The sequence below is a fragment of the Salvia splendens genome, chromosome 8 (assembly GCF_004379255.2).
Source record: "Salvia splendens isolate huo1 chromosome 8, SspV2, whole genome shotgun sequence".
Classification (NCBI taxonomy): domain Eukaryota; kingdom Viridiplantae; phylum Streptophyta; class Magnoliopsida; order Lamiales; family Lamiaceae; genus Salvia; species Salvia splendens.
Window position 1 is genome coordinate 4,043,463 of NC_056039.1, and position 20,280 is coordinate 4,063,742.

A 20,280-nucleotide genomic window follows, 5' to 3' on the forward strand; every position below is an offset into this window, starting at 1 on the left:
ATTATTGTGAAAAGAGATTTTTTTTAAATAGAAAAATGACATCTTTAGTGTGACACAAAAAGAAAGTTAAATATTTTTTTCTAGAATAGAGAGAGCATAAAAGTAAGACTCATATTTTACTAATTTTTTTCGCTCACTTTCTTTCATATAATATATTTTAAACTTCGCACCAATCAAAGTGGAACATTATTTTATGGGGGGAGTGTTGTTTAATTATAACACGAAAGTAAATAGAAGATGGAAAACAATCAATGGTTTTGTTAAGCTTGTATACTACTCCATGTAGTCAAGGCTAATCTCCTAGTAATTTGAATAACTTGTGCAATAAAATTAAAAAGGCTAACGTCCACTCTAATATTCCAAAAGTGTGTTTGCAAGGTCAAGAGCGGAAATCGGTACTATTATTAATTCAAAAAAGAATTCGTACATCCCATAAAGACAAAGATTAGGGCTAAATTGACAATTAAGAGGGTGATTAGCTAAATAATGATGGATTGGCGCAAAAGGGATTGAAAAGTTTTTTTTTTCATTTTCCTTTTTTTAGGTGAGAGCTCGTGTTTGAACATAGCAAGATTCTCGTCCTTTTGTCTATCTGTGTACCATTTATTCACATTTAATATTTTATAATTTTCTGCCTTAAGATTCCAACAAATCAAGCAAATAATTATTTTTTTCAACTTTTTGATTCTCGAACGTTGCCTTTATTTGGAATACAGATGGCAGGAGCAACAACACGGAATCTGCGTGCTACATTATATCCTAATTTAATTCATTCAACAACTATATGAATATAAATTTTGAATAGTTGAATATTACTATCAACTACTTCATCTTATAGTATGAATAACGTTACAATTTACCTCTTCATTTATTAAATTGCTTACTTTACTATGTGAGATTGAAATTTTCATGAATAATAGTATCTTTTTTTTATGGGTTGTACCCTAATGCATAATTGAAAATTTTGTTTAGTTAAAAAAATTGCATGGTCCAATAAAATAGTAGTAATCGCTAACTTTTTATCTCTTCTACTAAAATTAGAACTTATTGTTTTTCAAAGAAAAAGATATGGAATTTTGGAACGATAAAATATAGTAACAAAGAAATGATCAAATGAAGAAGAAAAATGTTTCAAGAAGCAACATTTTATTCCGAAAATAGTGACTTATATATAGAAGAAAAGGAATATCTTTATTTAACAAATAATTAAACTATTACTTTTTCTGAACAGTTGCCAAAACACGATTTATACTCCCTCCAATAAGTGTCATGTTTTATTTTTCTTATCTCATAATTAATGTCCTATTTTAAAATTCGGTAATTATTGTATATAGCATTTATTATGACAACTAATATAATTACAGATAAATTTTCTATTTTGTTAATGTATAACTATTCATTCATATTATGCGGCGGCAATAAATAATAGAAACAGCAAGATCTTGGTATTATCAGATGAGATAAGTAGGAATCTTGTCTGTTTATCAACCTTTCGAAAAAGTTCGAAGTATCATCATTTTTATTGGTCACACATCATTAATTTTTATAATATCAATAATTATCAAAAGACAAAAGTAGCCTGCTAAAGGTAAGATGAGATTAAATTCTGTCCAAATTTGATTCGAGTAGAATCTAAACATATGCCTTGAAAATGGCAAGAAAAAAAAGGCAAAAATAAGTGCCTCAATAATTTGTCAATATGTCTCAGTCTCCACCACCTATCCTAAATCAGATTGCTCCAAGTAACATTGCCACCCAAAAATATTTAATAATTGTGATCATAGATTTCAACCAACCATTTGTCTTGTGCTAGACAAAAGGTTGTTTTGGTGTTGGGCAATCTTGAAATGTCCAAGATAACATTCTTCAGTCTTCATATCAAAGGAATTGGATATTTTGGGCATGAATTCTCATAACTTGACATCTCCAAGAATATGAATAATAATTTGAAGATCCTAAATTTAAAGATGAAGCTCAAAATTTCATAGAGAGATGGTGGTTTTCCTATGTTATTGTACATGATAAAATTTTGAAATATTTTATGAAAGTCCTCTCTGTATCTGCAAAAACTCTCTTATGCTTCCTCCTTCTATACATGGCTCTCTCTCTTCCAGCTGCGGCTCTCCGATTTGTTGTCGTCTTCGTCATCCACACTGTCGCCCCCGGTCACCGAGGTGGCCCTCGACGACAGGTGCAGAGGGCCTTGCGGAGAGCTCGATTGCGAATTGCTTGGCTTCGACGACTCGCCGCATTGCTCTTGCGACGCCCAAAGCACGGCGGCGGATGCGTTCGTCGCCGGAGGAACTCTCCGTGTGTGAAGCCGGTATTTCTGAAATATGAATTCGATAAGAATTATGAACATTGATTGATGGAATGGAAGTGATCACGAGAGGATCGCACCTGCAAATGACTCTTCACTTCGTCGTTGGTGAGGCCGTCGACTTGCATCAGCTCTCTGATCTGTTTAGGAGTTGCAGCTGCGATTCACACACAAAATTCAAGTCAGATCTATGATCAATTGAAGCAAACTAATCCAAATTATTAAGAAAACTGTCGTAATTTTTGGAATTCATCAAACCTAGAGCGCCTCCGAGCTGTTGCAGGGCGCTAACAAAGCGGCGATGGAGCTCCGGCGACCAGCACCGCCGCTGCTTCCTGCCGTTTTGCTGCGAATCGGCCTTGAAACTCGTTTGGCTGTTGGCTCCGCACGATGATCCGGACCTGCTAGAACTCGATTTGGAGCTGAAATTGTTGCGAAAAATCTCCTCAGTAGAACTCTTAATCTCAGGGGTGCGAAGCGAGAGCGACGGCGCTGCCGGAATTTCATCCCTCCCCTCTTTCCCCACCGCCATCGCCAGAAAATTACTGCAACCTTTAAAAGGGGAGAACGCCTTCCCCGCCGCCCTGCTGCTTTTACCGCTCCGGAAGAGCTCCTCCATCGCCGCCCGATCGCCCGATTCCTCCTTCCTCTGTTCATAAACAAATCCGTAAATCAACAATCTCAATCCGATTTCATTTTCACTACTAATTTTTTAAAAACAACTTCAGTTACCTTTTTATTGCTATCGGCGTTCCATAACTGCACAGAGCTCATCCAATTCATTTTCTCTCTCCTATCCACAATGTCCGTTTCCTTCGCTTCTTCACCGGCTTTCTCATCATCGGAGCTACTTTTCTTCAGCGGTATGAACTCCTCCAAAATCGGTTCACAATTCGAGCTCTGGCACCGCATTATCTCCTCCTTCATCCTCGCAATCGCTGCAATTAATCACATCATCAGAATTACAAAAACAAATGAGAAGCCTAAAACCCTATCCTCGAGAAATTCAGTTTCGTGAATTAGGGGAAAACTACGCACCGTCATTGAGGAGGAACATGCATAGAGGCAGCTCGCGCTTGAACGCATCGATCTTCTTCTTCTCATCCTGCAGCCGATTCACGTAATCATCGAGCTTGGAAATCTTCTCGGTTACGTTATCCAGCCTCGACACTTCAGCGAGAAATTCGGTGGTGGATTTCGGAGTCCAAGCTTTCGACGGCGGACTGCAATCTAAGATGGGCCCCTGCGCGATCAACGATCCCATTTTGGTCACAGATCTTGATATCTGTGAGCGATGGGGGCTATATATAAAGGGAGAAAAGGAAGAAGGAGTTTAGAGAGAGAAAGTGGAGCGAGAAGATTCTGTTGAACAACGCCGAGTTCTGACAGAGGGAGGCAATATGCCTAATGCCTATTGTGAATGGATAATTATTTGAATAAATTGGGGGAAAAAAGTCTTTTTCAATTCGTCGCATAATATTTTAACGTTTTGCTTGCTTCCCATTTCATCTCTCTTTCTCCATTAATTTGAAGTGAGAGAATCTGTGTGGGGGAATACAATGCGCCTGATGCCTGCACATTTTAATTATTTTAATTATAAGTAAATGTCAAAATTGATCCTAAACATATGACAATTTTACGATTTTAGTCTTAAACTTTATCTTTTGAATTTTTACATTCTGAACATTTTAAATCGGATCACAATTGGTCATCCGTTTACAATTCCGTTAAAAACTAACGGTCAACGAGTTTAATCCCGATTTTGACCAAATTAGACTTTTAATTCTGATTTTTTACTCCCTAATTAATTCCCTAATTATTTTAGTAAATATTTACTTAAAATCAGAAATATATAATAGATTAGGGTTCTTATTTCATTTTCCTCACATCGCGTTTACTCCTTTTCTTTCATCTTCTTCCTTCCTCTCATCTTTCATCTTCTTCCTTCATCTTCCTCTCAAACCCTAGTGTATGGAGCGTTTAACTTTCAGCAAAGGGTCCGGCGAGAGTGGCGGTGGTCGATTTGACCTGCGATTCCGATACGAGTCTTGCAATTGCAAGAAACTTGCTTCACTTCGTATCGTCAAAAGCCATGACAAACCTACAAGGGGGAAGCTCTACTTTGTTTGTGAGAAAAAAGAGTGCACTTTTTTCAAGTGGTGCTCACCAATCGAACCAATTGAAGAAGACGATGGTGTGGAATCATTACCGAAGGGTTAGTCAAGTACAAGGCTTCGTCGAGAACTACTCTAATCCCTCGTCCAGGAATGGGATTTGCCGGCGATCGAAGTGAGCGGGAGGGAGATGGAGGGTTAAACGTCGCGGGAGGGAGAGTGGAGAGGGAGAACACGATTCATTTTCTGGCAAAGTGGTTTTAATTTTAATTTGTTATTTTAATTTCAATTTGTTAGAAGTCGATTCATTTTTAAAATATATTTGTTTTGCTTTATTATATTTCAGTTAGAAGACGATTCAGTTTCAAAATATATTTCAATTTGTTGTGTTAGAGAAAGTGTATATTTATTGTTAATATATTTGTTTTGTTTTATTAGGAGTAATAAATAGAAGAATAATTAATGATATAATTAGTGACTTAAAAATCATAATTAAGAGTTTTAATCGGTCAAAATTAGGTTAAACCCGTGGACTGTTATAAAATTAATGGAATTGTAAACGGAGGACCAATTGTGGTCCGATTTGAAATGTTCAGGATGCAAAAATTCAAAAGATAAAGTTTATGATCAAAATCATAAAATGACCATATATTCAGGATCAGTTTTGGCATTTACTCTTTAATTATTCTAGAAACAAAGTTGGAACAATACTATATCTCCAGCACACTAGATTGAAATTCAACTGATATTAAAAATTTATAGAATTAAATTACTAGAAATTAAAAAATAAAGTATTTCCTTCGTCCATTGATCGTTTTATTTTTTCATTTTGTATGTGCACCAATAAAAATCTCATTTATTTTTTTACTTATTTTTTAATGGATCTCATATTCTTCCAACTTTACCTAACTCACATTTTATTCTAAAATTAATATATAAAGTATATTCCACTCTCCACTAACCTTTTCCTGATTACTTTCTACTGGGTGTCATATTAAATGTGAACTTGTAATCAAGGACAAGGACAGAGGGGTAATAATATGAAATTAAATATTAAAAAAAATAGATATATACGCACATATACAACACACATAATATAAAATACACATATTGCACATATTTACTAAAAACAAACTAATACAAATTGCGTAAGCACACACACAAAAACATTGCATTGTACACATAAAAAACACATATATACACACATAACACACACATTATTGTGTGTGTAATATATGTGCATTTTATGTATGTACGTGTGTGTTGTGTGTGTTACAGGTGTATAGTGATTGTATCTAATTGTATACGATAACTATTTAAAATTTTAATATAAGCTCCAATTGTTAAATTGAGAGATTTGGAAATCTAAATATTTGCGATTGTATTTGGAATCGACGGCTTCAATTTCAATTCCACACCCCTAATTATGGAGTACAAATATTTTATTATTATTTTATTATTTTACTTAAATATAGTGATTTAGATGCAATGAAGTTTGATACTCAAACCTCTCGTTTATCAACTGCAGATGTGTATATATATATAGAATGTTTATTTGAGTGAAATATACAAATGATGGGAATCAAATATTAATAAGAAAAATGATGAATATTGTATATTTTGAACTATATTAATGTTATAGACAAAGATTGTTATAGAAAAAAAGCATGCCCTACATTGTGGGTATATGAAGTAAGTGGTGCGGAGATAGGTAGATAAGATGAAGAATAATAACACAAATACATGGAATAATTCAAATGTTTCAACTCTTTTACCTAAACGACATTAAATAGCTTGATTTATTTGAAACCGTACACGTTAGATTCCCTACTGCATTATTCCTCCCCAAGAGAGAAAAAGAAGGCCAAGACGCATGTGAGCCGTTCATTTCTTTATTCATTCATTTCTCTTTACATTTATCTCAATGATAAAATTTAAAATACATGATAATTGAAAATTAAGTAGATTTTAGAGGAGTACTTGTGAGATAAATTGCATGCTCAAATTAATACTATATGACACCAAAGTCAAATAAAAACAGGGAGCAGATGCACATTTTTAGGTCGACAGCATTTATAAGTTTGTGAACTATTTCAAATGTGTTATCCTAGCAAGGACATTTCACATGACACAATAAATGTAATCCTAACTTTTAAGATATTAGCTTCACTTCCCCCGTTTTATTTAATCGTACAATGAATACTACAATTGCAAAATTTACAAATAATCTGGACCACAGCAAGTCAAGACAATAAAAAATTACTTCATCATGGAGTGTTTCTAAAGTTGTAGTAATAATAGTACCTATATAGTGTAAAATAAACCATATACCAGAGTAACAAAGTACCTCTATCAGAAACTTTAGTAAAATACAAAAGAATAAATATTGTAGATAAGAGCGAAATGTCAAAAAAAGAAAAAAAAGTATGGTAGAATATCAGTTACGAACATAAATCAAATTCACAATTTAATCAAAATATAATATATAAGTTAGAAATATAGTTATGTTAAGTATATGTACAATTAAATTGGACAATTGATTTGATGTGTAATCAGTAATGGTAGAATTGGAATTATTAAATATAATTAAAGAGTTGGAAAATTGATATGGATAGGAAATGTGGCGCGAGGAACAGATAATAATGCGTGTGGTACAACCAAGCTGGTTGTGTTTTCTGGTGCTTAGAGATAAGGAATCTGGTGGGGCAAACTGCGCTGTATTGCTCATCTCTATTCTCTAACTAAGAAAGCGAGTGCATCAGAGAGAAAGAGATTCCCTATTTTATAGTAATATTCTTAGCTAATTATTTTCATTTTTAAATAATACTTAATTTTTTTCGGTTCATTGGAATATGGGAATTGTCTTCTTCACACTCTTTATACTATTATCAAATATAAATAAATATTATGTACCGTTCATTTTTAATTTGCTAAATCCTAAAAGAGATATGTGAGTCTGATTTTGATGTGTGATGTTGTTTGTTAGTTGATTTTTATTATTTGTAAATTTATATACGTGTGTTTTTTAATGCTTTTTGATGTTTATGTGTTAGTTTTGCTAAATTGTGTTTATTAATTGTAATTTACCATTGGCTGAATTTAGACGTGGCTCTAATCTGTTTGTGTTCTTTGCCTTGATTTGCTGATATTTCATTTTACCAAAATTAGTAATAAATTAATTGATAACTAAATATCTTAACATGGAAAGCTGTAATTAGATACACCAACAAATGAGGGGCTTTTATTTCTAGGTTAGACCCATTGATGGTATGAACCTAAAAATGGAATCTTTAACAAATGAACTATTCATGTGCGATAACGTGAATATTCACATTCATGCATCTAATTTAAGTGCTTCGAGATAAAGTTAGAACCCTCTACCATTTTGTTGTCATATTATTATATTTTGTTACAAAATCACATGGAATATACATGTATCACACCTATTTACCTATGTAAAACTAACAATTAAAGTAAATAGCTTGACTTAGAAATGAAATAAGGGCAAACAAAATAATGATTACTATTAAATTTATTGTACTATGTGGTAAAAAAAATAAACATTAGATTCCTTCTAATCCCCACTTTCTCGTGGTGAGAATAGTGTTTGGAATTACTGTACAATAATTGATTGGAATTGGAAGTTGGGGCACGTCAAAGTAAACACGTTTTTGGCAGTCGATAAAGATGCATCAATTTGTTAGCGCATTTTCATGCGGAAGAATATTAGTAGTTGCGATTTCTTCACATTAATAATGCCAACGGGAATCAAGAATCCATCAATTAAATAAATTTTAGGGTACAAATTCATTATTATATTTCTGTAAGACTTTATTAATTATTTTAGCATTTTAATACCTTTTCCAAGAATCCAAGAAATGGTATCTTGGTCTCCATTTCACACCATGATTGCTTTTAGAAGAATCCAAGAATATCTGCATTTCATGTTTAGCTTAGGTGAACAAAACTTCCACCCAAAATACAATTTATTTATTTATTTATAATCACATGAATATACATTAATTGACTCTGTTATATGTTATCCGAGTTTACAATTGGGAGAACATTTTAATTATTGTCATTCCATACTCATGATTCAAATTGAAAAAAGAGAGACTTTATAGTTGGCAAAATGTCGACATATTAGTATTGAATTTCTACCAAGGAAAACCTAAAATTCAAAGAACTAACTTGCAACCAGGAGATAATAAAGTTCACACTATAGCAATGTGTGACGCAATATAACTTGTGTAAAAAATTGCAGTACTAACATACATGTTTGTAACTAGGGTTGTGATTAACCCTTTTCTATTATTAAAGTTTTATGAATCAGATTTTGATGTTGTTTTGTTACACTAAACTAAAAAAAAGGCCAAAAGTGAAGAATCTTTACACAAGAACTAGGGCTGATTTAATATATTAAAATCCCTCTTCCCCCACAAGATTCAGAAATTGAATCATTGTCATGTCACATGTGTCATTTATTCGGTTGGCAAGAGATGAAATGGATTGGAATCCAAGTGTGTGTGTGTGTGTGTGTGTGAGTGAGAATAAAAATGATAGATACCTAAAATGAACGGTATTTGAGAAACGACACCAGACAATCCCTTCACTCCCTAAAGCATCTTTCACGTGATCGCATTATGCCTTCCCCTTGTCACTAGGGTATCCTCTCTCTTCCTCCTCCCTTCTCTAATACTACTTCATCAGTTGTATAGAAATAAGCCATTTAGAATTAGTACGTTTTTAATACGTAATTTGTTAAGAAAAAAAAATAGTTAAAAATATGTAGTGAATGGTGAGGCTACAAATAACAAAATAATAAAAAAATAAAAAAATTGTCATAAATGGATTTCTATAGGATGGACAAAAAAATAAATATGATATACTCTCTCCGTTTTTTAAAAATAACAACTATTTTTATTTTGGGTCGTTCCTTAAAAATAGAAACATTAGAATCATTCTATTTTAGGACATGGACCCCACAATCCACTACATCTACTTTCACTATTTTTTCTCTTCATCTCTCTTACTTTACTCATTTTTCTTTTTCTCTCTCTTACTTTACCAATTGTGCATTAAAACCATGTCGTTTCAAATATTTCTATTTTTTGAATACGGAGGGAGTATTTTTATAGGATGATGGGAGTAAATATTTATAAAACTTGCAAGGAATTTAATTATAATGATATTGGTCCTTAAAATCATAAATTTTGGTCAAATTTTGGTATATCCTATAAACTTTAAAATTTGTTTTACATTGTGTTTGTTATTTTTCGCGACATGTCAATCACTATATTCAACTAATGCATATGACATTTTTATCCTACTTGGACTACTAAATCATCGTGTTTTTTTATCTTACTTACCACGAACTTAAAAAGTAGTCTAAATTACTATAATAAATGTTTCATGTTGCTCACATTGTCGCCGAAAATAACTCATTTGTGTTAGGTTGGGAAATAACACATGAAATATAAAGTTTGTGTTATATTAAACTAATTTTAAATTCATAGAAAGCACCGGATTGACTAAAGTTCATAATTTTAAAGACCAATATCGACTCTCAATTATATTAATTGTTGCACATAAATTTGGTTGGTAGAAGTGGCTCATTTTATTTAGCTATATACTCACTCCGTCCGGCATTAGGAGTCTCATTTCTTGGCGGCACGAGTTTTAAGAAATGTTAAGAAAAGTGGTGGAAAAAACTTAGTGGAATAATGGTCCCACTTGTCTATATTAGTTTTAAATTAAATGTGAGTGGAATGAGTTAGTGGAAGGTGGGACCCCATTACCATTTATAATAAAAGTGAATCGGGACTCCTATTCGCGGACGGAGAGAGTAAGTCTTAAAAGCATTAGGTAAGCTAAATTCATGTCTCACGTAAATGATAAATCTAACTTGTATGTCATACACATTTTTATGTCTCGCCAGCAAGCCTACTGTATTGTTGGATCAGTTAAAATTTCAATCCATTATTGATAACTCTAATAGAAGTCCAAGAAGTTTCATCTCTAGCCTCAAGGGCATTCTAGTAATTCAGGTGGTTGTGGTCTTTGTCTACTTATAGGGGAGTTGTTTGGTTTTGGTCTAGTTTCAAGTCCTTGCAATTTAGGAATAATAAATCATTTCATCAATTGATTGTTTGTTTGGGGTGAACATTTTGGGTCACATATGCTTTTTACTTTTTCTTAGTTATTGTATTGATTCGTTCAAAGTTTTCAACTCTTGTCGAGGAAGCCTGTTGTCTTTGAATTTTGATAAATCATTCTGAGGCATGCAAATGTTAGAGCCAGCTATTGTGTCTTCATCATTTCTCCCACTGTTTTATTCCCCTAAACAAAAGTGCATTCCAAACATTTTTTATTTTTGGTCTTCAATGTAAAGAAATATTTTGTCTTCATGTTAATTAGTATTGTTTTAAGACTGGAAATGAAAGAAAGTGTTGCTGGAAATATGCCAAGGGTGTGTTTCTTTAGTACTCTAAACTAGATCTATTGAAACAAAAGGAAAATACTATTCATTGTTTCATATAATTTGTTAACATATAATATAAGTATAATACTTATTAGTTAATTGCAAATTCTTGTACAGTGATAAGTGAGTCATTTTTTTTAAAGATAATTTTAAAATAAATGATGTTTAGCAAGTTAATTAAGCAAATAAATAATAAAGTAGATAAATGAAAAGATAATAAAATAAAAGTTTAAATAAAAATAAAAATAAAAATAAAAATAAAAATAAATTAAAAAGTAGATCATCACTAAATGAGATAATAGGAGATAATATCTTACTTACCTTGAGACTGAAAATAAATACTAGCATGATCAGTCATCACGAAACTGAGGAAGTAATATACTTATTTGTCAAAGTAAAGAATGCAGTAAGGCGACCACATCTAATTTATGTGGCAAGTGAAATTGAAGTAACACAAAACATTATTTTATGCGAAAGATCTTGGTTTTAAACTAGTACTTCTTCTAACTACTTTTTTTAACACGAGATTTAAGAAATTGACATGTTAAAGGTTAGAGTGAAGAGTATAAATAAAGCACGAGATACAAAGAGAATAAAGTATTTACGAGAGAAGGTAAAGTTTTTGCTAAAAAGTGAAACTACTCAATTAACTTGGGATAACCTAAAATAGAAAACTACTCAGCTAACTTGTGATGAGGGAGTATATGTTGGATAGTATTTTTTCTCATATTAGGGTAATATAGTTATTATTCAATAATGATACATTTATTTTTATTATATTTAATAAATTATTCTTGATTCTACTAGTTCATTCTATTTACTTATGTAAGTTAGAAAAAATAGTTTAACAAATTAAAATATTTGGGTGGTGGGACCCACAAAAATATGGTGTCTATATTCGGTAATGGAAAGACGGATCGCCGCATATATTTCAAGCGTTCCTGAATTCAATTGCCCTTTCCACTTTCTATATTCTTTTCTTTCTAGTTTTAGTTTTCTACTTCTACTCTAATTTTAACGAATACTCTTATTACTTATTGCCACATCTTTAAGTAAAAGGTAAAGCTATGCCGTCACATTATGACCGGCCATAATTGGATATGGAGTATGAGTTATGGGAATTCACGTCTTAGGAATGGGTCTTAGGAATGGCTGGAGTGGGGAGTTATAAAGTTTAATCTTTTACCTAAACCTAATTTAATTATTTTTAGGCTTTTTCATTGTACCGTTTAAAATAAACATAACTTTTAAATTATGTTCTAATATCATTGTAATTCCGTATTTTATAATTATCAATTGTTTTAGAGATATATAAATATATCTTAATGGATTAATATATCTTAGTGAAATTCCGTATTTTATAATATAGGCGTTTACGTGTGTATACTTAATAATTAGTATGAAAATTATGGAGTAGTATAGTAGAGTATTATATTATTATTTTATATTTTTATATATTTAAATTTTTATTTATATAAATGTTAGATATTAATCAAAATTTGCTCTTAAATTCAAGAACAATTGAAATTAACATTGAAAATTTACATTTGAATCAATATCAATTGGGACCCAAATGAGTTGAATAATATTATTACAATCGTATAAATGTCACAACCAAGGTTTTCAAATTATTATAACGATCATTATATTTTTATAAACAATTGAATTATAAACTGTAATATTTCTCAATGTCCTTTAAATAGTGATATTTGCACATATTTTTCTATTTACATTATTATGTTATAATATTGTAAGAAGGTATGCTTATTCTATCGATTCCAGTTAACCGGTTGTAGATTTTCGCTCCCTATTATCGAAGTCAAAATGGAATCTTAATCGATTTCTACACTAACTTATCGGTTGAAAATGGACTGATTAGTGTATGAATCAAAATAACCAAAATCAAGTAATAATATTCAATAATCAACACTTAGAATTCAATAATATACTACAGAATAATGTGCAATAATCCAAAAAAAACACAATAGAAATTAGGATATAATCCAATATCATATAAAAATTACAATCGCATGGAAGATTAATTGAGATCTCCAATTGAATTAAAGATCAATCAAAGACTAACCATCGATTCAACAAAAATTTAAAAATTATAAATCAATTGACTTATTTTCGGCTCGTGTTTTAGAAAAATGATAGTAGTAATAAATATTTAAGTGGATAGAATGTAAAGTGAGAGTGAGAATTTTCAGGTGGAAATATCATTAATCTATGATTCAATTTTTGTGATTGTGAATTTCAATATATTATAGTATTATATTATAGATTCAATTTTATATAAGATTGTATTATTGAGTTTGTTTAATTATAACAATAAAGATTCCTTGCTTTGTAGAACCTTATTGTATCATTTGTACCTTTAAATGATAATTCACATGGTACGATTTACTACTAAGTAGTACTCCTTTGTTACTACATCCGTCTAATGCTACTAGCATTTTTTTTTCTAGACCCAAACTAATTGTACTATTTCTACTTTTATAAGAATTAATTAAGTATTTCCTTATTAAGTATCTCTTTATTACACTTAAAACACAAATTTAATTACACAAATTTATTTTAAACATTTCAACTAACCTCCAACCATCAATTTTATACTTTATTATTTAATAATAATATATTTTCAATATATACTTTTAATATTGGAACAATCTTTCCTCAAAATATTTGAATTAATTTTATATAAAATAATTTTATAGTAATGTTTACATTTATTTTATTTATACTATTATTTATAAGTTATTTAAATATTAATGCTAAATATAATATAGTTTAAATTATTTCATTTGTAAGTGAAGCTAAAAACCAATTATATAATTTTAATATCATGAATATATTTATATTCTAATTTAAAAGTAGTTATATAATACTACAAAAGAATAATATAACATAATTAAAATTAAAAAAGGAAAAAGAAAAAATGTAAAGAAATATGACACAAAAGAAACGTACACATACACAATATAATATTTCCAAGATTATTTATTATTAGTTGTACTCTAGTCTTATTTATGCACATGGGTAAATTAGTCTTGAAAATTTGATTCTTTTAAAATGAACTAATTTCAAGTAAAATAGCATTAAATGAATAAATTTTTATTAATATTTTATATTTATGGCTGACCACATTAAGGTCATTTAGCATCACGGTAAAATATGAAGTTTTTAGTAATTTTTACTGTTCTCAGTAGCTGAATAAAACACTTAAAATTGAGAAAATGTTACTACTACTGCAAATAAGTATGGCACTGAAAATCATTGATAGATATCCACCAAACCCACTGAATTTAACAAATCCACTGACACCCTAAACTGTTGTTTTCCCCAAAACCTAGTATTTTGAGTTGGCCAAACACACCCTTGAAAAATGAAAACTGAAAAGCCTTCCCTCTCCAAGTGGACTAGCTAGGCTCACGCCATCAATCATTTCCTCCCTTTATTTCAGCAGTGGTTATTAGTTACCTAAAAAAATAAATAAATTCAAACTTTATTTAATTATAATCTAATCAAAATATTGTACTCCCTCCGTCCCGGACTACTTGCACTTATTTCCTTTCTGGGCGTCCCAAGTTATTTGCACTCTTTCTATTTTTAGTAAAAATTATCACCTACAGCCGCAATTGTTGACTTTGCTATACACTCATTCCTTAATCTCCGTGCCGAAAAGGAAATGTGCCAGTAGTCCGGGACGGAGGGAGTACTAGTTTATAGTAATGAATAAAGCTACATGGTCATATTATGGCAAGCCATAAATTGATTAAATAGCAAAAAAAATCGATTTTTTTTCAAATTTTTGATTTAATACTACTTGATTTTACTTTTATATCATTTTCATTATTTGTTGCTCAACATGTTACTGCTGCTCTTTCGTAGTTTTTTCTCAGCTTATTACTACTGTCATTTCTTGATTGCTGCTCAACGTATACAGTAATTCGTGATATTAATGTGTTTTACATAATGGAATTCAAAGATAAGTACCAACTCACAAGTTCATTCACACGCATATAAGGTTATATCTATAATTCTAATTTTTTTATATATGTAAATGGACTAAATTAACTCTTTACGGCCGACCATAATATGGTCATTTAGCATCACTCTATAGTAATAGCAAAAAAAAAAGAAGCTTATCGTCAATGCCATATAGATGTAACGAACAATATCACAGATGATAATATATAACTCCAATACTATTCCTGCTTATCTACTAAAAAGAAAAAGTGATTCTTTATTTATGTGATTGGTGGATTGGAAGAGTTTTCTATGATATTGAAAGGCAAATTTAGCTTTGGACCCATCAAATAAAATTTCACGTGGAAAATCACTTATTTTCTCCATTCACTAGCAACGTGAGTTTTGATTTCTCACGATATTTTTTTTCCATTTCAACTACTTTTCCACTATGTAGAAGAAATAAGAAAAAAGCTATTTTGGGGGTTCATCCTTATTAAAATATTAAAGTATATATAAATATCCAATGACATGAAATTAAAAAGGTTGAAATTTTGATAAGGTGAATGCTACGATTAATATTTAACTCGGTCAATATGATATGTCGCATTTGAACTAATTAGTGTTGCATGAGAATACATTGATTCTTGATGATTATAGATGTTTGTTCCCCCCAAACATTGGTAATTATTAACGACATACTATCTTTTCCCCAATTAAATGATGTGCTACGATAATTATTTGGTATTATTAGCACTATTTGTGGTGGATCATTGCATGTATATATATGGCTTCAAACTTATCATTCAAGATCTTACATACTATCATAAATTCATAATAATGAAATGCTTTATGACTGAGACAAAGTCCAAGCCTGCAACTGTTTGATCAAAATCAGTGTTTTGCCTTTTGATATTGTTTAAGGCATGGTAATTACAAGCAATCATTTTTGTTATGCTAAAATTTCCTATTATTCTACATATTATAATTTCTAAATAGCGACCTCGACTTAATTAGTACTGCCTTCGTCTATGATCAGTTGTCATGTTTGTTTTTGACACATATCTTTATATTTTAATTTTAGAATAGAATGTAAGTAAGATGAGTTATTAAAATATAAAACTTATTTTTTGCTATTTATAGTAAAATTTACATAATCTAAGTTCATATTAATGAAAGAACAAAAATGATAAAGTTGGACTCATATGACCATACGGTAGGAGGGGAGGAGTATTTTATTCACGACATAAGAAGATTTTATGACTCATTTTACATAGTCGTTCACATGTTTGGGACGTGGCCTATGTTGTTTGATCAATACATATGTATACAGACAGTAATTTGATAAAGATTATAATCCTACAATTTAATTAAGTTGGACCTGATTTAGTGAAAATTTTAATTTATCGATTTGTGGTGGGTGATAAGAGTAGTAGTGGTACTAGTATCTTTTTGCACCATTATTTATAGAGCATGCGTGACGGATTCTCTAGCTTGGATTCTAGTGTGGTTGCATCATTAACGATAGAGTAGACAATTCATTTTAAAAAAGATAATCTTTTATCTTATCCACTTCATTTATTAATTATATTTTCCTAAAAAACTATTCATGTTGTTTTTAATTGATTTAACATGTAAGTAATAAATATATTTAAGATAATTTCAAGATAAAAGAGTTATACATTCCTTTCACTTATCTCTTTTCTTAGTACTTCCATTGCATTTCTTCAATATTGTTATCTCATTGTTGATAAACACGCGATAATTACATATTTCATTCAAAATAATTTTCATTGGTTTCATATTAGTATAAAATATTTGAAGTTTGTATAAATCATAAACAAAATTTCATACGTGTTTCAGTTGAAAACATTTTGTTATGTATGTGTGAATGTCTTTAACTCTTTACTTAGGTGACAAACAAAAATTGAAACAATGATGATTTTTTTTTGTACAAAAACAATGATAAAGTGTTGCTATAAATAAAACAATGGTGAAACATTTTGTATTACACATAGACAAAACCTTAACGACATCCAAATAAATATAACCTAATATATTAAACTGAAACATGAATAAAACTTTTTGTATAATTTATATAAACTTCAAAATTTTGTAGCAATATAAACCAGATGAAATATTGTGTATGATTGGGTTATGTATTTACCCCTAATTAAGACTTTCAATATTTGAATTAAGGTAGGATCTAAGAGCATCCGCAATGGGCGGACGATGGCACACCCGATGGCGCGCATCGTCCGCACCCATTGCGGGTGCGCGCCATAGGGCGCGGACGATAGTCGCGCCCTATACTTCGGCCGCGGAGGATAGCGCGGACGATGGCCATCGTCCGCGCCATCGTCGGCCCCATTGCGGCTGTCGCGGACGATGGCCGCGGACGATTATGGCGCGGGCGATAGTCGCGCCCTATACTTCGGTCGTGGAGGATAGCGCGGACGATGGCCATCGTCCGCGCCATCGTCCGCTCCATTATGGAGGTCGCGGACGATCGACCATGGACGATGGCACGCGGTTTCGTTTTTTTATAAATATCGTTCATTTGTAACATTTCATTTCACGCGATTTCATTTTCGAAACTTACATTTACATAATTACTAAGAAATGGATTCAAGCCCCAATAGTCCTACGTTTAGCGCAGGGGCGCATTGGCCGGGTACAGAACCCGGCGATTATTGTTCGTTCGACACCAACACCCATTACGATCCCGATTTCAGTACGGAATCGTATGGGTTGTCTGACATGGAGCCGTCTCCGCACCGCCCAACCGCAGCTGCCGATCCCGACCTCGCAGCGACCGCTTCCGCCCCAGCCAGAAAGAAGCGGAACCGGCAGCGGGCGCAGAAGTTGCCGCCTCCCGGTGATTGCGATGAGTACGCCCCCGGCCGTACGAACTACAACGATGACGAAACTCTCACTTTGGCCCGGTGTTGGGTAGATATATCGAAAGATCCGATATTCGCGAACAACCAGCGACAGATCGCGTACTAGGAACGCATCGCGGACCTCTACAATTCGGTCAAGCCGCCGACCGCGTACAAACGCAAGCGTGAGCAACTCCGCAAGTACTGGGATCAAGTCATGAAGCAAGTGAACTTGTACGCGGCGGAGTTCGAGAAGTTCACACGGTCACAGGTGAGCGGCTAGAGCGCGAGCGACGTGCGCACTAAAGCGATGTTGTCGTACCGGTCGATGTTCGGCGATTTCAAGCACGAGGCCATCTGGGCGCTCTTGAGGGAGAAGCAGAAGTTCCAAGGTGGAATTCTGCACACTGGTGCGCCGAAGAGGACGAAGGTCACCGAAGTTGGTGACTACACGAGCAGCGGCAGCGGCAGTCACCCGGTTGACCTCAACCGGACGTACGTGGATGAAGGGAGTTCCGGCACACCGGTGTCCTTCCGGCGTCCTCCCGGCGTCAAGGCTGCGAAGGCCAAGGGGAAGGCGACCGCGACCTCATCGTCGACCGCTGCAACCCAAGCTCTGGTCCCGGTAGAGCTCCCGACCCAGACGGCCACCGCGTTTGAGTCGTTAGCAACAGCGTCGATGGCAAGGACGATGTTGCAGACGCACATGGCCCTCAAGAAGTGTACCGACCCCGACAAAGTCGAATATCTCTGGGCGTTACTCGATGAGCTGCGTCGGAAGTTGGGAATTGGTCCGACTTAGTTTTTTTTTATTTTTTATTAGTTCAATGATGTAACTTTTTTTTATTTAAACTTCGCCGTTTGTTATTTAGACCGTTTTTTATTTACTCGTTACTTGTTATTTGAAAACAGTTAAATTAATTAAACAAAACAATAAAATGTTGATGTGGCGCCCCATTGCTAATGCTCTAATAGGCACTAACAACCTGATCAAAGAGCATGTATCTGCGTGCTCGAACAATAAAGCACTGACTTTGCCATTGAACATGATGTACTTTTACGTTGGGATAGAGGGCGTGTAAGAGCACATAATTTTGATGTCTGATCCAAGTTTGTCACATGATTTGAATTTAACTTTTTTTTAAAAAATTTAAAAAACAATTTGAAAACTATAAATTAAATAAATTTGTCATAACTCTAGTTTTTTCAATTAAATTAAAGTAGTACTAGTACTTATTTATTTTAATTATATTTATAAAATAATTTATTTGAAGTTATAAAAAAATATGACAGTATCTGAAAAATGTTACTAAAATTCAGTATTAAATTGATCAAATTAAAGGTTTCCTTATTAATTACTACTATTTTTTCGAAATTAAGTTCGGGTTGGTGAGGATCCCGCCTTAGTTGCTATATTCGCCAAATCGGGTTAGTGAATCGGGTAACCAAACCCGGATGACCACCGGAGCTTTCTTCCACCAGCCACGCATAAAACTCTGCCGCCAGCGGCCTCCTTTTTGTAAGTCTGGCCGCACTGAAATTCCTTGTCCCAGTTCCCAGAGAAATTAATTTATACTTCCAGTATCAAACCCCGAGTGGGAAGAATGGGTTGAATCAATTAATTAGGGTTCTGGAATTGTACTGTCTGATCATCGCAATTTGGGCTAATGGCTGCTGAGACACCACAACCTTTCTGGTGCTTCTTTTACCGCGTTATAATCCCAAGATTTATGTTTTTGTATGTTGTGATATTAAAATTTGTTTTCTTGATGGGAATGCAGATAAGTTTAACGTCGAACCTGCTGAAAAGCTTGCTAATGAGGCACTGCTACTCCTAATTTTATTCACTCTTCATCTTTGTTTTCGCGCGTGTGTGTGTGTGAGTGTTTCATTTTTTGGACTCAATATGTGAATGCATGACTTATTTATGCAGCGCTTGCCGATGTCAGATGCAGTGCCCGTGGCGAATCCATGATTTTCGATATGGGGGTGCCAAATAAAATTATACTTGCAGTTTATATAATCGACTAATCCTTTTTATTATATTTCTTATATTTTCACGATTATAATCTTTGTCTTTATTTTTTATATAAAAAATTCTTCATTATAAATTATACTAATAAAGTACTAGTACTTTTTAATTGAATGATTTCTATCGCCTGTAACAAAGTTTCTAGACTTTTACTACTATATTATAAATAATTTATTTCAACCTTTAAAAGGTGTGTTATCTTTATTCTATTGAAAATGATATTTTTAGATTTTTATACTATGCAAATTTTGTTTTAAACTTTTGCAAAGTAGGTTATCTTTACTAAAAAAATCATCTTTTGTCTCCGACGGGAAAACTTTAAGAATACAATTGGATTTAAAATTCATCCATTACATATAATAGATTCTATATTATGATTTTAATTTGCTTTTGTTTAGTATTTTATTTTATAAGTATTGAAATCACATAAATTTTTTCTATTTATTGAAATATTAGCTAGATGGAGTAGTATCTATTAAAAA

At 32.5% G+C, this 20,280-nt stretch overlaps 1 protein-coding gene across 1 annotated transcript; it reads right to left on the minus strand.

Annotated features, from left to right (window-relative positions):
- Positions 1-1,960: 1,960 nt before the first annotated feature.
- LOC121745185 (transcription factor HHO6-like) lies at positions 1,961-3,746 on the minus strand. The gene is made up of 5 exons (XM_042138990.1): positions 3,359-3,746; positions 3,053-3,258; positions 2,579-2,969; positions 2,401-2,477; positions 1,961-2,329 (listed from the first exon to the last, which is right to left on the minus strand). The coding sequence occupies exons 1-5, from the start codon at positions 3,582-3,584 to the stop codon at positions 2,090-2,092; spliced, it is 1,140 nt and encodes a 379-aa protein (XP_041994924.1). The 5' UTR covers positions 3,585-3,746; the 3' UTR covers positions 1,961-2,089.
- Positions 3,747-20,280: the final 16,534 nt, after the last annotated feature.

Excerpts from the sequence above, each read along its gene's own strand:
- LOC121745185 (XM_042138990.1), bottom strand. The coding sequence starts at position 3,584 with ATGGGATCGTTGATCGCGCAGGGGCCCATCTTAGATTGCAGTCCGCCG. Across the intron at positions 2,970-3,052 it reads ACGCCGATAGCAATAAAAAG|AGGAAGGAGGAATCGGGCGA; the intron begins GTAACTGAAGTT and ends GTTTATGAACAG. Across the intron at positions 2,478-2,578 it reads ACAGCTCGGAGGCGCTCTAG|CTGCAACTCCTAAACAGATC; the intron begins GTTTGATGAATT and ends TGTGAATCGCAG.